At 48.9% G+C, this 24223-nt stretch overlaps 2 protein-coding genes across 2 annotated transcripts in view; one reads left to right on the top strand and one right to left on the bottom strand.

Moving 5' to 3' along the window:
- PLK1 (polo like kinase 1) overlaps positions 1-3708 on the top strand; it is a 13896-nt gene extending 10188 nt beyond the window's left edge. Inside the window, exons 7-11 of the mRNA XM_006148296.2 lie at positions 842-997; positions 2305-2382; positions 2549-2703; positions 2800-2982; positions 3197-3708. Coding sequence (XP_006148358.1) covers positions 842-997; positions 2305-2382; positions 2549-2703; positions 2800-2982; positions 3197-3403 — 779 coding nt within the window. The 3' untranslated portion in view covers positions 3404-3708. The remainder of the gene's footprint in view (positions 1-841; positions 998-2304; positions 2383-2548; positions 2704-2799; positions 2983-3196) is intronic.
- Positions 3709-3765: 57 nt separating this feature from the next.
- On the bottom strand, positions 3766-23722 carry ERN2 (endoplasmic reticulum to nucleus signaling 2). The gene is made up of 22 exons (XM_027771801.1): positions 23597-23722; positions 21834-21939; positions 21437-21470; positions 21125-21197; positions 18783-18855; positions 18536-18643; positions 18147-18248; positions 16971-17235; positions 14474-14552; positions 14243-14390; positions 14026-14147; positions 12551-12706; positions 12130-12289; positions 8332-8416; positions 7971-8160; positions 7778-7877; positions 7478-7677; positions 5146-5293; positions 4934-5061; positions 4324-4447; positions 4176-4243; positions 3766-4093 (listed from the first exon to the last, which is right to left on the bottom strand). Exons 1-22 carry the CDS (start codon positions 23684-23686, stop codon positions 3881-3883), a joined length of 2772 nt encoding a protein of 923 aa, XP_027627602.1. The 5' UTR covers positions 23687-23722; the 3' UTR covers positions 3766-3880.
- Between the last annotated feature and the right edge of the window lie 501 nt (positions 23723-24223).

The following is a 24223-nucleotide window of genomic DNA, read 5'->3' as shown; positions in this document are numbered from 1 at the left end:
GGACAAATTAAAAAAAAAAAAAAAGAATGAATAAATAAAATAAATAATTATTTTTAAAAATAAAAAGAAAAGAAATACGTACTATGGGGAAAACCAGCAGGTGACATGGTGATCAAGGGCACTGGACTCCAATATGGCTGACTACAGTTCGAGCCCCAGATCTGGTGGCTTGCTTTCGCTCTCTCTAATCAAATTTAAATAAATAAATGAATAAAGTTAAATAGAATAAAAAATTCTTTTTTTAAAAAAAAAGAAATGCTGGGGGGGAGAAAACTTTGAGTTTTTGATAACATTTCTCTTTCTTGTTTTTGCTAGAGTTAAAGCAAATCTCTAATATTTGATTTTGCACTTAAGTCCTTATCACAAAAATAGTTTTTTTTGTTTGTTTTTTCAGTCAAAAGCTCTAAGTATTTTAGGAAATTTCATTTCAAGGTGCATCCTTTCAGACTCTTCTTGGTTTATGTAAACGTATAAAGCACATTTTAGGGTGACAAAGTGTCCTTACATTTTGAGCCCTCCCATCTTTCTGGATGCTTTTAATTCTCTGCTGTTGGTGCCTTAGAGTTCCTCCCTGAGTGATAGATGGTGTCCCACAAAGCCATGCCTTTCATTCAGAGGCCTGTGTGTCTGGAGCCCTGTGGCTTCACAGTAAGCACCATGCTTCTGTCACAAAAGCATGGCAGCTACTGCTCTGAACAACCTGGCACTGACTCAGTTTCCCCAGAGTACTAACAGCTAAAAGTTTTTCCCTGGGAAGAGTACCCACTCTATCCAGGGGCTCCTGTGTCCCCATGCAATGACCTTTCTTTGTGTCCAGCTAATGACTGTGTCACCTTCCTAGGCATGGAGAACCCTCCACCTGAGCGTCCCCGGGAAAAAGAGGAGCCTGTGGTTCGGGAGACAGGCGAGGCAGTCGACTGCCACCTTGGTGACATGCTGCAGCAGCTACACAGTGTCAATGCCTCCAAGCCTTCAGAGCGAGGCCTAGTGCGGCAAGGTGAGTGCCACTAGGACCTGGTGGGGAAACCTGGGGCTTCTAGAGAAGGCAGATTCATAGGGACATCTTAGCTAAGAGTGTTGGTGACTTGCTCAGGCCCCTGTCTCATAATACCTTTGGTTTCCCCATTTCCTGTAGATCAGAATCCAAATGAGTAAGCCAGACATCCATGATGTTCCTGTCTTTCTTCTGATCCATCTCTTGCTACTCTATAAGTATTCTGTCTTCCAGCCCCTCAGTATGCCACCTCTCTACATCGGCACAGTTTCTTCTGCTCAGTGAATTCCTATTGAGCCTCTGAGACAGTTGAAATAACCAGATATGCTCCAGCTGCAGGGCTTTTCTCGCTCTGCACTCTCCCCCTGGCATGCACTTCTTCCAGACCTCCACACGGCTCACACTGTCACCTCCTTTAAGAGTCTGCCCTAGGAGAATCTCCCGGGGGCCCCACTGCTAGCATATCTCAACCCCCTACTACTTTAGAGTTCTCCAGAACACTTCTCACTCACCATAGTTTAACATTTCCTTCTTTGTTTATTGTATTTAAATAAAGGGGTTTGTTGCATGCATCACACAAACATTTTTTTTTTTTTGAGAGAGAGATTTTCACTGTAGGGCGCGTGCGCTCGCCAGATAGACAGAGAGAGACATAGAGACAGAAAGCGCGAAATCACCCCCCAGGGGGGATGGTCACGCCACAATCCCTTCTCCTCCATTCTCCTCTCGGGATCTTGGGCACGCACGCACACGTGCCCGGCGTGAGTTTTAAGCCACCGGGTCCGGGACACGAACCGCAGTCGACTACGTGGGAGTCCAGCGACATAGCCATTACGCTAACTGCTGGTTCCCCATCACACAAACATTTTGAAGTGTTTGGAATTGTCCATCTTCTCACAGTTTCTTACTCATTCAACTTGCATATTTTGTATATTTAGATCATACTTATTTTGATTCATCTTTGTCCCTACAACTAGATTTTGAACTCCAAGAAGGGTGGGTTTTTTTCTTTTGCTCACTGTATCTACAGCAATGCCTGGCACATAGATAGCCTTTGATAAATGGGTCAGCTTAATGGATGAGTAAATGGAACTTGGTGTGCTATGCTAGAATGTTCTGCTTCAGGGTGTGCGCCGCTGCTTGTCGGGGCCTGTGGGGCAGAGGCCCTATGGTGTCCCCTCTGGCACACTAGGCATCTTGACTGAATCTGGAGGGTGGGTGGCCAGCAAGGTTTTTAGGTGTGAACCAGAGGAATAGACCAGCAGGCTAGAGGCTGGTCCTGATCAGTCATCTTTCTGTTTTTATCTCAGAGGAGGCTGAAGATCCTGCCTGCATTCCCATCTTTTGGGTCAGCAAGTGGGTAGACTATTCGGACAAGTACGGCCTCGGTAGGTTTCTTCCAGAATGGGTGGGTTGCTCAGATATGGCCTTTATTGACTCCCAAGTCCTCTTCTCTCAACAGTCTCCTATCTCTGTCCCAGCCCTCTCAGTTCCAGCTCCCAGCCCCCTACCCCCACTTTCTACTTTCTGAGGTGTCCCTCCACCTACCACTAGGCTATCAGCTGTGTGACAACAGTGTAGGGGTGCTCTTCAATGATTCAACACGCCTTATCCTGTACAATGATGGTGACAGCCTGCAGTACATAGAGCGTGATGGTACTGAGTCCTACCTCACTGTCAGTTCCCATCCTAACTCCTTGATGAAAAAGGTGAGTCCTGGCTAGCCCATGGGACTTGGTGTTGCCAGGAATGGAGCTTGTGCCAGCCTCAGACTCTAATGCCAGGATTGCCTCCCTACTCTCCAGATAACCCTCCTTAAGTATTTCCGCAATTACATGAGTGAACACCTGCTGAAGGCAGGTGCTAACATCACACCACGGGAAGGCGATGAGCTTGCCCGGCTACCCTACCTGCGCACCTGGTTCCGCACTCGAAGCGCCATCATCCTGCACCTCAGCAATGGCAGTGTACAGATCAACTTCTTCCAGGTGAGCCAGAAGTGAACCAGGACAGAAGAGAGGTGGAGTAGGCTCTCTGTGCCTGAAAGTAGGCCCACAGGGGCTAGGTGTGGAGTGGGAGGCAGAGGAAGGGAGTGTGGTGGGTGAAGAGCCTCCCTCTATCGCTGGGCTATCTTCTTCCCCTTTTGGCCCCCCACATACATCAGCAGCTGAGATCTTTAGTTGCTTCCTCTGTCCCTTCCAGGACCACACCAAACTCATCCTGTGTCCATTGATGGCAGCCGTGACCTACATCGATGAGAAGCGGGACTTCCGCACATACCGCCTGAGCCTCCTCGAGGAGTATGGCTGCTGTAAGGAGCTGGCCAGCCGACTCCGCTACGCCCGCACCATGGTGGACAAGCTGCTGAGCTCACGCTCAGCCTCCAACCGCCTCAAATCTTCCTCCTAGACCTCCTTCCCCTCCGGACTTGTGCCCCTCTTCACTCCCACCAGCACCTGGGGCCTACTCTTGTGAGCACCCATGGTGCCATTTTTGTCACGTGCCCCCCCCAGCCCTGGGGGCTGGGGAGAGCTATGTCACTTTTGCGGGCAGGGGTTGCCATGTAAGTTATTTTTGTACATGTTCGGGTGTGGGTTCTGTGGCCTCTTCCTCTCCCCCCACCCCCACCATATGCATTGTACAGAATATTTCTATTGAATTCAGGACTGTCCTTTCCTTGGCTTTATACACATTAAACACATGTGAATCTTTCACTTCTTGTATACTCTGAAGGTGCCTGGCACCTGCATTCTAGGCACGTCTCTTCTCCAGTGGCCCCAGGGTTCCAAGCCTCTGCTGGTCTTTTCTGACACGGGCCCAGCCTCAGCCCCAGGCCCAGCTCCTCGGTAAGCTGGCACAGAGGTCACCTCTGTGGCTCCCTCCTGCTCAGCTCCCCACGGCCCCTGGACATGTTCCCTGGACCTCTGAGGTTGGTGGGTAGTAGGGCAGGAAGAGGCTTTCGGAGGCGCAACTCCTCATGGCACGGTGCGTGTGGAGAAGCAGCTGCGGGAAGCGGTCTGTGAAGTACTGGACGAAGCTGTCAGGGACTTGGCCTAGGGCCTGCCGCACCTCAGCTGGGAGCTCCCTGTAGTGGTGCTTCTGTGGACATGGGTAGAGCAGAAGGACCTGGCTCAGCTGTGGCCAGGTCTGAGATCCAGACCCACTCCAGCCTACAGTATACCTTGTTCCTCATGGCACGGAGCAGGTCTCGCACTGATGACCCCTTATATGACCGGAACCTTCTCAGATCTGTTCGGGAAGATCATCATGAAATTGTCCCCTCTGGGCTCCCCTCAGCTTCCCAGGCCACCCGGGTGCCTGCCGTCTACCTGTCTGCAGTGGCACTGAGATATGCTTGTGCCAGTTACACCGGATCACTGCGTAGCCTCCTGCCTCCAGCGCTGTCACCAGGGGCCCCTGCTCAGACTCCTTCTCCAGCCAGTCACTGACGTCCTAGGAACCCCGTTGAACTCCTGAGCTTCATGACCAGTGCCAGGCCACGAGGCCAGGAGTGTGTTGTATGGCTAAAGGGGTGACGCCTCTTGGGGAGTGTGGCTTCTCTGTGCCATGCTTCCATGCTGTTTTTCTCCAACCTCTGTGGTCAGTACCGATGACCCCATTCCACAAATGAGCAGTCCAAGGCTCAGAGGCACCAAATCCTTGGCTCAAGGTCACATAAGTGGAATGGGCTATTTGGGCACAGGGTTAGCATAAGTGACAACTCGGGCAGAAAGGGGTATTCTCACACTAGGACAAGAAGAGCTGGGAAAGCCAGTGAGTGGACCTTGGAGTCGCAGGGTCCAGGCTCTTCCTGGGTTAGGTACCGAGCCAGGCTTCCTGGAACAGATAACTATTCCTGTTTCTCCCCAGTCCTCATTTTTTGTGCTCAGGACCCAGACTTGATACTTTTGGAGGCCATTTCTAAGGTTTTGCTCTAACCTGGAAGAACTGGAGCTGCTTGGCTCTGCTCCAAAAGAAGGGGTGGGCCAGCACTTGGTGAGCAGAGGGGCGCGCCTGCGCCAGGGGGTTCAACATGGCTTCAATCATGTCCCGGGCAAGCACCTTGTCTGGAGAGAAGGGGAAAGATGGTGTCAGGCCTGTCTATCTTCATACCTTCCCTCCCTTCTCTGCTAGATCCAGCCCTCACTTACCATGAGCCGCCTCTTCCAGGTGAGCCAGACAGGGAACCCCTGCAAGGATGTTTGCCTGGCGATAAAGACTCTCACCAAAGGGGTGGTGGCCACCAGAGAGCACATAGTAGAACACGCAGCCTGCAGAGAAGATGTCCACTGCGCTGGTCTGCAGCCAGAGAGACGGGCTTGAGGAAGTCTCTCCAGGTAGGCGGCCTGGCTAAATCCTCCCATGGCTGTGTCTAGACTAGAGCTCAAGGATGCTTCCCAGCATCTCCTTGGTGCTAGAGGCCGCCCATCCCACCCCCATACCATAAAGGGACCCATGGTTTTCCTGAGTCCTTGCCCTGCTGAGCATCTGGCTTAGGTTTCCAAACGTCCTTCCTGCAGGGTGTAGGCAGAGCACTGAGTGAAGCTGGCCAGGCATGAGGTACTAGGTGACCATGAAGAGTGTGGTCAGCTGGCATGTCCTGTCCACAGGGATAGCCAGGCCTGAGCTCTAGTCTGTTGTAACCAGGAATCTACTGAGGACAGAACCAGTTTTCCAAGAGAATGCAGAAACCCAGACTTTTATGTAGAATTTCCAATTGTTAAAATAGTCACTGCTAATGTAGAAAAATAAACTGTACCATTCAGAATGGTGCATTTAATCCTTGCAGGTCGCCACCTCGACCTTCCTCCAACTTGAGTGAGGGCGGCTTTGCCTAGTGACATCTATGCTCTGGCTTCACCCACACACTGCAACTCAAAAATGTGTACTCCTGGAGTCCCAAACTCATGTGTCTATAGAAGTCAGACACTGCTCTGTGCTTCAACTATCTCAGCTCATCTGGTGCTCCCCAAGCCCTCGACACGGTGAGCTTGGACCCTGGCTCCACATTAAAATTTCTTGTGCTCTGAGACCAGCAGATGACACAGTAGTTACATTGCTGGACCCCCTCGTAGTCGACTGTGGTTCAAGTCCCGGACCTGGCAGCTTAAAACTCACACTGGGTGCATGTGCGTGCGTGCCCAAAATCCCAAGAGGAGAATGGAGAAGGGACTGTGGCATGGCCATCCCCGATGGGGCCAAAGTATCTCTTTACAAAAACAATAAATGAAAATGCTTGGGCTCCACCCCAGGCTAATTAAAGTCAGAGTCATTAATAGGTTGGGACTATGCATTTTTTAAAAAAATATTTACTTGATTTTTTTGGTCCGCTGAATCCAGGACTTGAACTACCGTCAGCCATGTGGGAGTCCAGAGCCTCAACCACCACACCACCTACCAGCCCTGGGCATCTTTTTTAAAACAGTTTTTCCAGTAGTTGTGAAGCATGATAACTGAAAACCACTTTTAGCTCCGGGTCTCAACCTTGGCACTACTGACATTTGAGCTGGACAATTCTTTGTTGTCAGGAGCTGTCTTGTGCACTGTGGGACATTCAGCATCTTCCCTGGCCTCCACCCACCAGATATCAGTAATGCCTCCCTCCCCAGTTATGACAACCCAGAATGTCTGCAGACCTTGCCTAATGTTCCTTGGATGACAAAGTAGCTCCTGTTTGAGAACCACTGCTCTGCATAAGGGATAAATTATCCTCTCTTTCGGGAAGAAGAAACAGTCTCAGAAATGGCTCAAGTGATACAGAAGGCAGCTTAAAACTCACACTGGGTGCATGTGCGTGCGTGCCCAAAATCCCAAGAGGAGAATGGAGAAGGGACTGTGGCATGGCCATCCCCGATGGGGCCAAAGTATCTCTTTACAAAAACAATAAATGAAAATGCTTGGGCTCCACCCCAGGCTAATTAAAGTCAGAGTCATTAATAGGTTGGGACTATGCATTTTTTAAAAAAATATTTACTTGATTTTTTTGGTCCGCTGAATCCAGGACTTGAACTACCGTCAGCCATGTGGGAGTCCAGAGCCTCAACCACCACACCACCTACCAGCCCTGGGCATCTTTTTTAAAACAGTTTTTCCAGTAGTTGTGAAGCATGATAACTGAAAACCACTTTTAGCTCCGGGTCTCAACCTTGGCACTACTGACATTTGAGCTGGACAATTCTTTGTTGTCAGGAGCTGTCTTGTGCACTGTGGGACATTCAGCATCTTCCCTGGCCTCCACCCACCAGATATCAGTAATGCCTCCCTCCCCAGTTATGACAACCCAGAATGTCTGCAGACCTTGCCTAATGTTCCTTGGATGACAAAGTAGCTCCTGTTTGAGAACCACTGCTCTGCATAAGGGATAAATTATCCTCTCTTTCGGGAAGAAGAAACAGTCTCAGAAATGGCTCAAGTGATACAGAATCTCATCAGGAAAGGACCTGGGGCAGGTGTCTGTCTGGACAGCTTGATGGGAAGACTCACAGGGCTGTATGGGGGCAGGAACTGCAGGAGCTCAGGCGCCATCCAGCCTTCCGTGCCAGGGATGCCTGAGCGGAGACTGAAGCTATGGCGGCCAGCAGGCAGCTTCTTGCAGAGGCCAAAGTCAGAGAGGACCACCCTGCCTTGACCCTGGCTGTCGGGTCCGGTGATGAGAATGTTGCATGGCTTCAAGTCTCGGTGCACTATGTGGAAAAGCAGGGGCGGGGGGAACCAACAGCCGTGGTTGTGGGAGGAACGAGAAGCCTTGAGGATGGGGAGCAGCAGGCAGGGCAAGGCAGGTACCTATGTGTAGTGAATGCAGGTGAGCCAGGCCAGACATCAGCTGCTGTAGCACCATCTCCGGCTCCAGGCCCCAGTGATCTAGGTTGGGGTTTTCCACGTACTGAGCAGCAGTAAGGAGCAAAACATCACTCTCCAGCCCACTCTCTAGACCTCTCCACTACCTCACTCTGCCCTCCCTGAGCTCCCAACTCACCTCCTGCAATGAGGCCTGGCAGAGTTCCAGAGCAATGTAGTGGAACTGGGGTCCCCGCTCCGTGCAGAAGTAGCGGAGCACATTGGGGTGCCTGTCAGACTCTTGCAGTAGTTGGACCTCCCGCTGAACCAGGCTGAAGCATTCACGGAGGAGCCGCTTCACAGCCACTGCCCGTCCCTCAAATTGTCCCCTGACAGGTGGCAATCAGGGAGTTCAGAAAGAGCAAATGAAGGAAAGAGTAGAAACTGATGAACCAGGCACCAACCTGAACCCACCTTGGGAAGTCTGACAAAGTGGTTCTACAGGTAGTGGCTGGAAGGGCTGAGTGCCATGTCTCCAGCTTAGCTCAGCTGCTACTCACCGAAAAACGAAAGTCCCACCTGCCCCACGGCCCAGCACGTCCTTGGGGTTGAAGGCAATCTTCCCCACCACAGTGAGCTGCTCGGCTAGGGGAGAAGAGGTAGCTATATAAATGTTAGCTCTGGTTCAGGTTCGCTTGTGTCCACCTGCCATTGAATACATGGCAATCTGTGGTCCTGAAGGATGCCCAACTGAGCACATGTAGATGAATTTGTGTAAGTTAAATGAGAGTATGTGGCTATACAGTAGATTTTATGAATCATAAAGTCCACAAGGAATGTTCCTTTCACCCGACCAAGATAGGAGGACCAAGATGTCCAAGATCACGGTTCCTGAGCTAGACATAGATGTCCTAAGACTAGGCTGGAGACTGCAGTAAAGTGCTGGTGTTGGAGAGCTTTTCTGAGTGTCATTTTTGTGGCTTTCCTACCATTAGTCCTATTGTCTGCTCTCCCAGGGCTAACCCAGATGTTGATACACTGGGCTGAGTAGTTGCCCTAGGGTGAGCAAGTCCCAGCTTGTCACTGTACCTGCCTTTTCCTCACACCTGCATGTCACATATCCATTCCATAGCTATGTACCTAGTTGAGAAGGGCTGTTTTAGAACCTTCGGTTCCCAGCGTTCGTATTCAGCACATGTGCAGTGGGTTATGCTCTGTGTCAGGGATTACAACACCAAACAAGACTGGCATAGCCACTGCAGTCCACGACAGGTCATCTGTTCTCCAGGGCACCACAGCCCTGAGTCTCTCTCCTACATGGCTGCTTTACTTGTTTATTTTATCCACCTGGCCTACCCACGAGCATGAGTTTGCAACCCTGCTTCCAGTTTCTAGAATGTGTGTCTTGCTTTTTCTCATCTTTTTAAAAAAGGGTATTTAGCAGCCAGTAGGTGGTGTGGTGGTTAAGGCTCTGGCCTCCCACATGGGCAATCACAGTTCAAGTCTCCGACCTAGTGGCTTGCCCTCTCACTGTCCCTCTCTTTTTCTTTCTGTCACTCTGATGAGCACATGTGCCCTATAGCAAATTAAAAAATAATAATAAATAAAATTTTAAAATTCTTTAAAAAACATTTATTTTTAAAATAAAAATGCCTCTCTCGTATGAATGAGAGAGACACAGAGGTGGAAGGACAGCACCTCCAAACAGGGATTTTTTTTTATTCAAGGATTATTTTTTTCTATTTATTATTATTTTCTAATTTGACCTGAAAGAGACAGAGAGGGAAAGTGAGAAAGTAAGCCACTAGGTCTGGGACTTGAACTGCAATAGGCCAGACATGTGGGAGTCCAGTGCCTCAAATCACGCCTCCTGCTGGCCCCTGCAACAGGGTTTTGATGCTGCAATCTACCTCTACCCTTCAGCCAGCTCTGGTTCAGAGGCACAAGTGTCTAAAACATACTCAAGGAAGCCTCTGGACTTGAACCCTAAACCTTCTCATGTGGGATTGCCTCACAGAGCATTGTGTTTTACTGCTACCCCCATTGTCGGACTCTTTTCTCTTTAAATTTTTGCTTGCATGTCTGCACTACCCAGAACATTCCTACCCCACTTCTCCCTCTGCATTTGGGAAATCCCTTCTTATCCTTGGGATCTTGACTTAGACATAATGTTTAGGACACTTCCTGTTTCCCCAAGTCTGGATCTCCTAGGTCCTCGCTGACCCCACCAGCACAACATTTATCACATTGTATAATATTCATCTGTTCTCTATAGCCTTTGCCTAGAATTCATGGAGATGCCGCCAACGAGTTTATTAGCACTTTAGACAAAGAAGAAAGAAATATAAAAATTTTATTTAAATGACAGAAGAACGTCAGTGTTATATATTGTTCCCATCCTGTTTAGTAACTCTTATCCTAAAGCATTAATATCACTCTGATTCTTTTCTTAGATAAAGTCTCCTTTTCTTAAAAATTCTTTTCTTAGATAAAGAATTTTTGGTATTTTACATAACAAGGTATCCTGACTGAGCCAGATCTGAGATTCAATGCCCTGTTTTTACTTCCTGCATCGCCTCCTCCAGAGAATTATTGGTATCGACTGACTTTGATGGGAATTGAGGATATATTTTTTTAGAGAGTTGTTTGTTTGTTTTCGCTATAAGTTGTGTGTGCTTGCCAGAGAGACAGAGACAAAAAGTGAGAAATTACTCCCGAGAGGGGTTGGCCACACTGCAATTATTTCTATTCCACTCTCCTCTCAGGATCTTGGGCTCACACACACTCACGTGCCTCGTGAGAGTTTTAAGCCAGTTGGGTCTGGGACTCCAACTGCGGTCAACTATGTGGGAGTCCAGTGACATAACTATTATACCATCTGCTGGTCCCAGGAATTGAGACTTCTGAGGAAGGAATTCCAATCACAGCAATGACTAGGATCTAATGAACTGTGGTTGTGAGAAGCAACCAAGGAAAATGGCAAGAAGGAATCACAGGCCCTTTGACAAAAACCACCCTAGGAAAAATTGGAGCTTGGGTTCTCTGGAGACACAAGGGGAGGATTGGAAAGAGCATTGGGCCATGAAGCCAAGCCGAGGCTGGACTTCACCTGAGTAAAGGGACAGTGGGGTGTGGAAGGGGAAGGGCAAAGTATGAGGCAGTTTTGTTTTAGTGTTTTGTTTATGGCTCAAAGGCATGTATACTCACTAGAGATAGACAAACAGTGAGGAGAGGAGAAAGCACTCCCAATGGGGAGTGGTCACACTACAATCCCTTCTCCATCTGTTCCCTCTTTTCAGGATTTGGAGCACATGTATATACATGCCTGGCATATTTTTCAGGCTATCAGATCCAGGACTTGAAACGCAAGGTCAACCAGGTAGGATCCAGTTCCCTTAGCCACCAGGTCATGGAGCTGGCCCAGTAGTGTTTTTGTCTATTCATTCACTTCTTCCATAAGGAAACGAGACAGACAGTTACCCCATAAGGCCCCTACACCACAATCCAACCCCAGTATCAGCTAGCCCTGGATGGTGGGTATACATGTGCCCATATACCCAGGGAGATCTTCAGATGCAAACCTGGAACCCTCCCCTGGGGATCAGCTTTGTAGAGCATCACATTTCACTGCTGCACTGTCATTTAGCCCTAAGAGGTAGTGGTTCGAGCCACAACCAGGGGGTGCCAGGACCAGATCACAAAGAGGATCAAAGGCATGAGCCAAGCCCAGAGCCAAAGAAGCAGGAGAAGTAGTCTAGATCGACCAATTAACACAAGCAAAAAGCCCCCTGGAGCATCCACAGGTACCAGAGGAATCTTAAAAGTGTTTGTTTATAATATTAAAATGAGAAAAGATGGGAGAAATGTTTTAAAAGAATCAACTCAACAGGAGAAAAGGCACCAAACTATACCTAGGTCATTACTATTGTTGTTACCAACTATGATATTACTTTAACTGGAATATTAATAGCATCACCTAGATACTATTTTGTGATAATAATGACGGTAAGCTCCTATGACAAGGTAATCTAATGAGGTAGTATTATTATTCCTGTTTGACAGGTGGGAAAACAATCTTAGAGGCGTTAACTCATCAAAGCTAACAGATAGTGGAGTTAGGTCTATACACAATTCTGTCTACATCCAGAGTCCTTTGAAGTCACAACAATAAAACAGTGGCAGCAGACACCTTCAGAGTATTCAGCTACAGAGCAGGCACTATTCCAAACACTCTTATGAACTCATTTCAGCTAAACCACCTCACTATAGTGGCTTCTAGTGGACCTACTGTGAAGTTACTATGAATCTGTTCCTCCCCTTTCTCTGTTCTGAGATCTGCCTTGTTCACTCAAGCTCACCTTCAAGGTCGTCTAGTGGCAGGGCTTGCTCCAAGGGGCTTTGAAGCATCCTCTGGCTCTGTGGGGTGGCCCCTGAGGGCTGGGACTGAGCATCCTGTGAGATGTGAGGATGGTCTTCAGGAGCTAGGGGGCTCTGTTGCTGCTTCTCTGCCAGTTGCTGCTGATGAAACACAGGACCAAAGAGAAATCAGTCCCCACTCAACCATGCCCTATGCTGGGTCCAGCATCTGTGCCTAAAGTGGCCTCACTTTGGAGCATAAATGTACAGAGCACAGTAGCAGGAGATCTCAGAGCCACTAGGGAGAAGGCAGGGGCAAAGTTGGAGCTGGGTAAGAGAGTTGTGAGTACTCTTGCAGAGAAGAAGCAGAATTCCCCAGAGAAAGACACAAAGATGGACCTGAACTCAGGGCAATGGGCTTACCTGTCTCATCAGGAGGAGCACACACCCTCCCAGGAGGACAGCAGTGAGGCTAGCTGCCAGTAGGTCTTGGAGTCCCAGCCCCAGATGAGAGTCTGGAGTTTTCTCTTCAGGATGCAACTCTGGGTCCCAAGGTTCCTCCCGGCTCAGGCTTAGAAGCTGAGGACAAAGGGCTTTCACTTGTAGCAACTCTTACTGGGGAACCCTTAACCCGTCTTCATCTGGCTGAAGCGTCGGTGAGTGGTCAGTCAATGGCAGGAAACATCGTGCTGTCCACTGTGCTGGAACATTGGTGTTCAGGAGAGTGGTTTTCCAGACTTAGTATAGTAGATGACCATCATCTCATGGAGTGTCACCAAAAAATACAAGGCCTTCAAAAAGCTCATGAAAATGTATCAATTAGGGACTAGCAATTGGTGTAATGGCTATGTCACTGGACTCCCATGTAGTTGACTGCAGTTGGAGCCCTGGACCCGGAGGCTTAAACTCATGCTGGGCGTGTGTGTGTGCATGCCCAAGATCCTGAGAGGGGAATGGAGGAGAAAGGATTGAAGCATGGCCACCACCCCCCTGGGGAGTGATTTCTCTCTTTCTGTCTCTCTATCTCTGTCTTTCTGGTGAGTGCATACGCCCTATAGCATAAATCTCTTAAATAAATAAATAAAATGTGTCAATTTAAAAAATCCATAGATTTTTATTTTTTTAACTCCAAAGTAAACTTGTACTTTAATTCCACTTTTTTCTACAAAAGTTTTAAAGTCCCCTTTACAGATATTCACCTGCAGAGATTCTGAATTTGGTGTCAGAAGTGGGCTCCCAGATGATTCTTCTAAGCAATCAGATTTGGAGATTATTGCTCTAGGTTATGGCTGTTCCTTCTAAGCTTGAACTGCTTACTAGTGATCGTCATTCAACCCTCTCCCAGGAAAGAATGGCTGTATAGTTTTTTGTTCTGTTTTCAATTGCTCACTTGGTGAATATCTTACAATATTTACACTGAAGAAGAATAAAGAAAATGGTGAGCCATGCTTTATTATTTAGGTATCCAATATGTTTTTAAAAATTTTTTTAGGTGTTTGCCATAGGGGGTGTGTGCTCTCTGGAGAGAGACAGAGAGGGAAAGTGAGAAATCACCCTCCCAGGAGGGATGGCTACACCACAATTCCTTCTCTTCCATTTTTCTCTTGGTATTTTTGGTGTGCATGCATACTCACTCAGTATGATTTCCAAGCCACCACGTCCAGGATTTGAACTGTGGTGGGCCATGTCAGAGTCTATGATCTGCTGGCCCTGCAATATCTTTTTGACATTTCTAACATGTTTCTGATAGTAACCAAAAAAATGTGTTTCTCCTGAGAAACAGTGGGAGGTCAATGGAACCACCCCCAAATGTTATTTTTAACATCCTAAAGAAAAGGTCCAAAGACCAACACACCTGCTGAGTTCCCTCCATTGCCATTTGCCCTTCTAGCACTGACCTCCAAGAAGAGAGCTGGGGCCTGGGTGATCTCTGGGGTTCTTGTCTCTGTAGCCCCACTCCCTGGAGTGGGATGGACCCTCAGCATGGTGGTATGCAGGACTGGGGGTAGCTCATGGTGTCCTAAGGGGCAGAGAAGAAGTTAGCCTTTTAGCTCATAAGATGGGCTTCAGGTCCTTTTTCTTCATCTACTCCAAGTCTGAGCCAGAGGACCTCACCAATGAGTAGCCACTGGCTAGGGAGGGCCATGCTGCCTGAGGGGTATCTGACAGCAGTACTGGGTGAGCCCTCTCTTTCTCCTGAGATTTGGAGTGTCACCTCATCTGTGGTGGGACCATCCGTGGAGGCCAGGGTCAGTCCACGAGGCTGTAGAAGAAGAGCCACGAGTGAAGGAGGTTCATGTCCTGCTTCATTTTTTCCTCCCAGCCCACTCAGAGTCCCCTTCTTACCACTAGGGCCACTCCTGTGTGAACCAGTGCTTTAGAGACATAGAAGCCAGCTTCATCCTTTCCCACATACAGTGTCATCCTAATGGGAGAGAACAAAAAGAAGAGAGGAATGAAAGATAGTGGTGAGTAGTTTCAGTTATCACCATACTCATGTCCTTGTATAGTTCCTTTCAAATTGACTCTGTGCTTGGTCATGTGATTTGCTGTATCCAGTGAGACAATAGCAAATATGACACAAGCATAGGTTTTAAAAGTGTCTATACATTGGAGCTTGTCATCACCATGTAAGGAAACCCAGCTGGGGCATGAAAGACCTTAAAGAGTAGAGATGAACCATTCTTTTTGTTGTCCCATAGACCAAGTAAGTAGTCTGCCAACTATGAGATAGGTAAGGCCAAGCTCTGCCAAGTCACCAGCTGACAGCAGAGACCAGGAAAACCACCACCTGACCCACCAAATTTTGAAAACTAAAAAAAGTTTGTTGTTCTGAAGCTCTAAGTTTGGAGTACTTTGTTATTCAGCAAAAGCTAACGGATACAAACTTTATAGTCATGATTTCTAAATATGTGTCTAATTCATACCTCTTTCAAGAGCTCAGTTTTCTAAATATGAACTCACCTCCTCATACTTCACCTCCTCTATCTCTCCCCCACCCCTCTAATAACTTCTACTTCTAAAAATGACAATGACCATGTGCTTCTAGAAACTTGAGCGTGACCCACAACTTGTTCATAATTACCTAACTACCTTCCCAATCACCAAATTCTTACTGTTTTTCTTTCTTAGTATCTTACCCTCTACTTATTTCCATCTCTAATGTTTCCACCCTAGTCCAAGTATCTTCATCTCTGTCTGAACCAATGCAACATTCTTTAAGTGCTTATTTCTCCCCCTATATTGCTCTAAAATATCTTTCCCTGGGGCCAGCCACGGATGTGGTATTTAAGGTAGCTCGATCTCACATGGCTTACTGCATGAGTCAAGTCCCAGACCCAGTGGCTTGAAAAACATGCTGCTACATGCGCCAGCTTGCCCCAAATTCTGAAAAGAGAATGGAGGAATGCAGTGTGCGATCCTTCATGGGGAGCTTTCTCATTCTCTATCTCTCTCCTCCAGCAAGTGTACATGCCCTCTAGCAACTAAAAAATATTTACCCTGCAAAAAGAGTTATCTTTCTGAAATTAAAATATGATCACTTTCTTGTTTAAAATCCTCCAATGACTTCTCCTTAGCCTTAGAAGAAAATGTCCAATACTTAAAAAATATTTATTTTATTTTATTTATTATCGTTACAGTTATTATTTTTAATTTGACCAGAGAGAGAGAAAGGGAAAATGAGAATGTAAGTCATCGGGTCCAGGACTTGAACTGTAGTCAGTCATGTGGGAGTCCAGTGCCTCAACCACCACACCACCTGCTGGGCTCCAAAATGTCCAATACTTTAAATGATTCTATGAGATCCCTGTTTAACTTACAGACCTTACTCCCTTTTCAGATCTATGTTCCAGCTTTATTTAATTCCTGTTCCCTGGATGCCATGCTCTCTCCCTCCCATTTCCTATTCATCCTTTAGGCTTCAACTTAGATATCCATTCCTCCGGGTGCTTTTCATGACTGCCTCTACCCCTCAGTCTTAATTTAGATACTTTTTCTATACATTCCCATGGCACCCAATATTTATCTCATCCTTTGAGAGAAAAGGAGAGAGGCACCTTCAACAGGACCTCATGCTGCAATCTCTCCACACCTCTCCCCCAGCTTTTCCATCCAACCAGGATCATAGGCACATGCACCAGTGTGTCCAGATCGAAGGGGTAACTGAACTCCTGATCTTCCACATGGGTCCAGCAACATTTGGGTAGCACATTACTGCACTACCAATTTGTCCCTCTGATCTCATCCATTATCGCATCCTGCTATAATGGCCTCTTTACACATCTGTCTTCCCTATCAGACTCTGAGATTCCCATAGTCAGGGACAATGGATGCATTATTTATTGTTGTAGAGCCCGGCGAATGACTGGTACACAGTAAGTGCTCAATTAATATTTGTGGAACAAATCGAATGAATGGATAGTTCCTGATTTTCCCAGTCTTATCACCTGATTCTCAAAGATGGAGACACTAAAGTATTAGGCTCTATTGGGAATGGTGATATTTAAAATATTGAATGATCAATAAAGCAAGGCACCTACCAATCAGAACAGGTTGAGACCTGACAGTCCCCTCCTATGTTGGATTCTACGCTCTCATTGCTAAACTTTGGGATTATCCAGGGAGTCCTGAGAACACCTGCAGGGGGTGGGGGGGGGCAGTATGGGACAGGGCATTTACCAGTTTGGTAAACCGTCAGTCTGAAATGTCTTGACCTGGTTCATCTCTACTGGTGTGCCATGGCCAAACATCATGTCTGGCCACTGGGTCTGGGCTGCAACACTTCCAGAGCTCTCTCCGCGCCCCCTCCCCCCCGTCTCAGCCTCCAGGCATGGACACCTACAGCAGCTGGGTGTCCAGGGCAGAGAAGTGGGTGGCTGTGTCCTGGAAGCCTGCGGCAGGCAGTCGGATGTGGCCCCAGCGGAGGGCGAGGAAATGCAGTGTGTCCCGAGCCAGTGTGAGATGCGGTAGCTGGTGCAGGCCATCCTGATGCCAGGCATAGATGCCCATCACTGGCACGCCCAAGTCCTGTGTCCACAGCACCATCCCACTTCCTGGGTCCACAGTGAGCAGCAGGCCCATGCCACAGGATGCCAGGTGGCTCATGTCTGTCAAGAAAGGTGGCTGGGGAGATGTGGTCAGAGACTTTCACAGGAAGCAGCTGACTGTACCCAGAGGAGAAGCTGCTCTTGGGGTGGGCCTCTGGGGGTCATTCAGGTGTGTGGAGGTCAGCTGAGATCAACAGGAAGGTCATCAGGACATGGGAAAGTTGTTCGGAGTTCAAGGGGTCACTTTGAACATGAAGGGTTTAATTAGGGTCAGCCAATGGTGACTCGGATGTATGTGACTCAGTTTGGGTGACTTGGGAGAAATCACCTAGTATGTAGTCAGTCACAGTCATCTAAGATGGGTCAACTGGAATGACCGGGAAGCCCATGGGTCACTCAGATGACACTTAGAGTATGAGAGGAGTCATTCAGGAGCCCTCCAAAGTGTCACTGTGATTTATCAATGTTACCTGCATGGTACTCATGCAGAGTGGCAGAGAGGGGATGAGGGGTACCTGAGAGGGCCTCAGGCAGTTGGAAGGACAGTCATAATAACGAGGGGTGGTCAGGGTTACCTGGGGGATTGGTCTGGGGAAAAGGTCACTTAAGGTCTTCTGTCAAGGGTCATGCAATAGGTAGAGGTCAGATAGGATATGTGGGGATTCTTCAGGGTGTGTGGGGTTGCTTGGGGTCACTCAGGGCACAGGGAGCCATCCAGATTACTTGACTGGGGCCATCTGGAGTATAAACGCAGTAGGATGTGGAGGCTTTGCTTAGGCCATCTGAGGAGGATCAGTCTGGGTGTTGAGGGGGGTTACTCAGGGTCATCTCAGGGGCGTATCATTGAGTGTGGGGTCCCTGAGGCAGGCAGGTGGTTCAGAATGTGCTGGGACTTGATGGTGATTGACACTCAGCATTCCCTGAGTTGAGGTACTGACTCCAAGGTGGGGCCCGAAGAAGGTGCCACTCACATTTCCCCGGTGAGCCATCCAGCAGGGGTGCTGAGTAGCGGCGGTAGGTGGTGTTCCAGCGCAGGGCTGGGGTCCTCGGGTCATGCATGGTGACCGTGTACTCTGGGAATCCCCAGAAGCAAGGTTACCAGGAAGGCCTGTGTGATGCTTCCCCACACCCCGGGACTGTTCATCATAGAGGTGGGGGTTTCGAGCACCATAAGGCAGAGAGCAAGGCCGTGTGGTCGGCAGTTATGTCCCGGCTCCTTGTTCAGTCTGAGCAGAACACTGATACCTAGCTGACTGACTGGCTGGCTTCAACTTGGACAGCACTTGCCAGGCCCAGGCAGAGAAAAACAGTGAGTGGAGGGGCTTCCCAGGGCTTAGGGAGCAGCTTGGGCCTGACTTACGTGTCCGGCCGATGTAGAGACGGGGGGTAGAGGAGCCCTCTGTGGTCAGTGTCATCTGGGTCTCCCCTGACTCAGGGTCCACCACAAACCAGGCATCCTGCTTCCGGCCTAAGGAGGTGGAAAGTGTGCCAGCCTTTAACATGGTTGGGAGAGGTGTGTGCTCTGTCACTCCTGCAGCCACCTGTTGTGACCTGGGTCCCTGTGCCTGCTGGCTACACTCGGACCACATAGGCTGGAGAACACTCACCTGTGTAGAAGACCCCATCAGAGCTGCGGCAGGGAGAGGCGTGAACCAGTTCCGGGATGGTGAATGGCAGTTTCTAAGAAGGAAGAGTTCCAGGAAGGAATAAGAGCAGAAATACATCCACAGCAACTGCACCAGACACCCTTCTGAGGTTAACCCATTTCCATAGCAACCTATCCAACAGATACTATGTCCACTTTCCAGGTGAGAAAACGGGTTCAGAGAGGCTAAGTAACTTGGTTAATGCTAAACAGCTAGTAAGTAGCAGTTAGGTCATGAACCCAGGCAGTCAGGTTTGAGACCCAGCATATTTAACTTCATTTTTTAAAGTTTTTTTCTTTCTTCTCTGAGCGAGAGACAGAAAAAGAGAGAGGCACCCCCAACAAGGTGTTCCCACTATGTTCTACCTGCAGCCTTAGCCAGCCCTGGATCATGGACATGCATGTGCCTGGTGTGTTCAGAGAGGACTCTGGGCTCAAACAGGAAACCTTCTCGTGTGGGTCAGCCTCGCAGAGCCTTGCTTTACCACTGCACAACTGTCTGCTCCCAACATTTGACCTTTTGAGGAACTACAGGAAGCCCCATACCTAGTGCCAAGATGCCACATGGCACTTGATCCCAGCCTGCGAATCTCCTCAAGAACACACACAGAGACTCAAAATCACCAACCGCTATGAAGGATGGAGGCTGAGGAGCTGTTCCAGGATAAAGGAGCTCCTGACCTGGGCTGACTATGAGTGGAGATCCACCATCCACCCTCTCCCTTTGGAGCAGAACTTGCCCAGATTACATGAGTGGTACCCTGTGCTCTGGTTTCAGAGTGTGGATAACAGGGACATGGTGAGATCAGGGTGTGAGTGCCCTGTGCTCTACGCCCAGTCGCCATGGTTGGCCACGTCCTTGCACCCAAGGCCTCCCAATAGGGGTCCTTCTTTGTGCAACTCGCTCTGGCTCCCGGCTGTGCTAGCTGCTTCCTCTCCTCTTCCAGGCTAAGGATTGAGAGTGGATCCCACTGTTAGGAGCCACAGGATACTGCGCTACCCTCATGTTTTCCTGTACTCTCCCCACACCTTGATGAGCAATCCCTGTAATAAAACCTTGTTACACTATCCTACTTGAGTATCATGTGTTTATTTCCAGGACTTTGCCTAATTCACACACTAAAATTTATCAATTCAGCTTCCTAAATCACATACATAAGACTTTTCCAGGAATGGCATGGTCAGAACTTTGACATGGCACATTCCACCCATTCCCATGACAAATGCATAATTATGTCCAACAGTCTCTATCAGAGTTCAGACATGCAAGATTGCACAATGGGCCTCTCCCTGTATACAGGCCCCTTCACAAAGCTGACTTTCAACTCGTCCCATGAAGAGTTGGAGTCTGCTCCTTGACTGCCGGACTCTCCACATGGCTAGCCCTGGCTGAGGAGACATTCGTAAGTGTGATACGAACAAAAGCTTGAAAAGTGCTCTTGTGCTGAGTTTGCCTACGTTTGCTATTTTCAGGTCCCCTGTTGACACCATGTGAACAAGTCCAGGATTTCCTGCAGAGGATGACAAACACATGGCCCAGTTTCCTCTGTCAAAAGTCAACCAACTACGGGACCAGCAATTGGTGTAATGGCTATGTCGCTGGACTCTCATGTGGTTGACTGCGGTTCGAGTCCTGGAACCGGTGGCTTAAACTCACACCGGGTGCTTGTGCGTGTATGCTCAAGATCCCAAGAGGAGAATGGAGGACAAGGGATTGCAGCATGGCCATCCCCCCTAGGTGGGTGATTTATCGCTTTCTGTTTCTCTGTCTTTCTCTTTCTAGTGAGCATACGCACCCTATAGCAAAAACCTCTCAAAAAAAAAGTCAGCAAACTACCACCAACTTTCAGAAACAGAGCCACCCAATTAACCAGCAGCTAACCCTAGGTACATGAACAAACTCAGTCATTACCAGCAGAAGAACTACTCAGCTGAGCCTACCCTAAATTTTCATGCTACTAAATTTTGAGTTGAATAAGTTTGGTTTTTACGCTATTGAGTTTGGGGTCAATTTGTTATCTAGCAAAACTATCTGATACATATGTTTTCCCTTAAGCCCCCTCAGATTCCTGGGGAAAGCCCCTGTGATATTCTCAGAGGCCTGACAGTCAGTGTGCTCTGTAGACAAGCCAGTGTCCCACCCTCAATAGGTTCTCCCAGACAGCCTTCTCCCAATGCACTGAGAACCTTGAGTTACATCTGCAGGATTCCCAGCTTTTGACCATATTGCCCCTCTACCCCTCAATGCTCCAGCAGACAGAAGCCCCGGCTCTCACCCATCCCCAAGCATTGTAGGAAACATACCATTAATCCCTGTTGTTTCTGGGTCCCCAAGACATAAAGGCTGCCATCAGCTGGGTCTGACAGAAAGGCCATTCTGTGGAACCAAGAACACGAAGAAGTTTGGGTGCATGAAGACTCCTATTCCCTCCATCTTCTCAGCTAGTAGAAGCCCACCAAGATCCATCTGCCCCCCCCCCACCATGTCACTTCTAGACCTAATTCATTTGCCAGACTTTCAACATGCCCTTTTCACAAAAACAAAACAAAACAAAACAAAAAAACAACTCCCCACTATTTCCCACCTGCCTTCTTACAAGACCCCAGTTCACTTACTCTGTGACATACATTGGTCCTTGGATAATGGGATCTGCAGGAAAAGTGATATGGAGCGTGAGCACCCAAGGACCCACCCCCAGACTCCCCATTGACAAACATAGCTCATATGTAGTAGATGTCTCCCGTGTGCCAGTATCTGACATGAACGTAATGCCATCCTCCCAAGGATGCTGTGAGGTAGGGTCATCTTTCTTTACCCCATTTTGTAGTGGCGTTGAGGCTCAGAGAGATGAAGTGCCTTTTCCAAGGCTGCGCAGTTGGTAAGTGGTGAAGGTGCCTACGTTCACTGCTCTCTTGGATTCTAGAGCCCTCATCTTACCCTCTATGCCATGGTGATGCTCTCCACCACTAAATTAGGAACCCAAAGAGGGACGAATGTCTGCCTCTTGCTCACCATCCTTCAGTGTCCACTTCAAGTCCCCTGTCTGCTTGCTCAGTGCGTGGAGACTTCCATCCAGGGTGGACACAAGCAGGAGGCTGTCTGGCCTGAGAGTCTGGACCTACAGGGGGAAATAAAGTCAGGTCCTCTGATGGGCCTCTGACCACCCCTTGTCTCCATCCCAGGCAGGGCTGGCCAGAGCAGGACAGAGAGGGAGAGGAAGGATGATTGGAGAAGCTTCTGGCTCCACCCATCATCATCTCCATGACCCTAGACAGGGATCATTGCAGGAGCTGGGAGTTTGGGATGAGGGGAGAAGGAAGGCTTTGGCTCCCACTGTGTCTAAATTCTTACTTTCTTCCCTCCTCCCTTTAATTTCTTCTGGTTTTTCAAAGATTAAAAATCTTTACAAAACTATTCACTGTTACAGCCTCCCTAAGAGATTGGTTCTATGAATCAACTCATTGTACAGGTGAGGGAGACCGCGGCTCAGGAAAGGTAAGTCATCAGCTCGAAGCCACACAGATGAAATAAACGGCAAAGAACTTGACCTGCTATCTCTCTGATTCTAATTCCTGGTCTCTTTATTCCTTGTCACAATGTCTACTCTTGGGGAATGACCCTTTCTACCTCCCCAAACAGGCCCGGCTGCTTTTGGTGCCAGACTCCAGCGGGCTCCCTGAACCAAGACTCGGGGGTGCCAAGGGAGGAGGGCTTGGAGCTGCCCTTATATCTCGACCCTGCTGGGCTAACTCACCTGCTCCAGCCCCTCCTTGAGCAAACAGGGTGAGGCTAAGCTTCCAGCAGGAACCCTAACATCCGGGTAGCCTAGCCGCACCCCTGCAAAAGCCACATCCTGGTCCAGGACCCTCCGGGTTGGGGCTGAGCCAGTGGAGTTTAGTGGATAATTAGAAAACTGCCTTCTAGACTCCTTTTTCTGGGTCCCAAGTTTGTCTTCTGCCACATCTTGTGGGAGGGAGGATAGCCCAGAGAAAAGACTGCATGCAGACTGGTTGCCCACAAATGAATTTTGTTTGACTGTCATAGCTGCCAATTGTTTTAAAATGGGAAAATTTCAACTTAAACAAATGAAAATTTCTATTTTTTATTGAAACACCCAATCTGGCCACACTGGGCTCATATTCTTACTGGACAACCATGGATGGGTTAGACTCAGCGGGAAGGGGGCCGGAGGGTGCCGACTCTACCACAGGCCCTTAACTCTGGGGGGGCTCCAGGCTGGACAGTTAGATTCTAGGCTGAATGGCTCTTCTCTTCCAGCCACATTTCTGTAAGGCTGGAGTTCTCTGCTCCGGGCAGAGTTGGATCAGATCTCCTCCCCTCATTAATTCCAGAGGTTCCGAATCTCGGGTCCAGTCATGGGTAAGGAGGATGTTATGCAGACCCTAAAGACCTTTAACTGGATCATATTTTCAAAGGAAACCAAGATTCCCAAAAGTTTTAAGAGGCTCCTGACTTTGAGGCCAGGCTACCCCCTGCCCCTGCCCCATCCTCACTCCCCTGCAGAAGGGGGTGGGGGTGCTCTGTCCACCTGCGGCTTTCCATGCTGTCACGTCGTCTCCCCAGCTAGGTGTCTGAGGTGGCAACTGGCAACTCCTCAAACCCAGGAAATTTTCACTCGCCAGGGGCGGATTTAGAGCGACTCGGGTCGGAGGGAAGAAGAGGGGTCCCCATTGTCCTCCACCCCGGGCGTGCCCCGGACCCCTGCGCTCCGCGGACTCAATTTCACAGGCTCCGAGTCAGTTCCCGCCTCTCACCTGTGGTCCGAACATCCCGAGCAGCGCGGCGAGTTGGAGCAGGAAACTGAACTGGGGGCACCGACCCGACTCCTCAGCCACGCTCTCCATACCCCCGCGGACAGCCGCACGGCGGGGCCAGGTCCCTTGGTGCCTCCAGGGGACGGACTGTACGGCCCCTTCCCACGGGAGGCGACTCCGCCCTGGGCTGGGCCGGTTGGGGACGCAGAGGCTTGGGCGCAACCTCAGCCTACAGCCCTCAGTCCTGCCCCCACCCTTTCCTTCACGCTGGCACCCACACCCCTCTCTGTCTCTCCCTTCCAGGTATCCTCAGGGACAACTCTGGGAGCCCTGGGAGAGGGATTATATTAACCAAGGCCATTTATGGAGAACTTACACACTTTACACACTCCGAATACTGAGCCCATTCATCAACCGCTCATTCGATCTTCACAGCAGGTAAGAGCTGAGGTCGGGAGCTGGAATTGACATTCAGATCTGTCTGACTTCAAAGCTTTTTTTTTTTTTTTTTTTTTAAATTTATGACTACACTAGTGGCCTCTGCTGAGCTATTATGAAATATAGATTAACTGATGAATTCAGCCATTCATTCAATAAATATTTGTTATGACCTATTATATGCTGGCC

This window comes from Tupaia chinensis, unplaced genomic scaffold (assembly GCF_000334495.1).
Source record: "Tupaia chinensis unplaced genomic scaffold, TupChi_1.0 Scaffold000231_2, whole genome shotgun sequence".
Lineage (NCBI taxonomy): Eukaryota > Metazoa > Chordata > Mammalia > Scandentia > Tupaiidae > Tupaia > Tupaia belangeri.
This window is presented reverse-complemented; position numbering and strand designations above follow the sequence as displayed.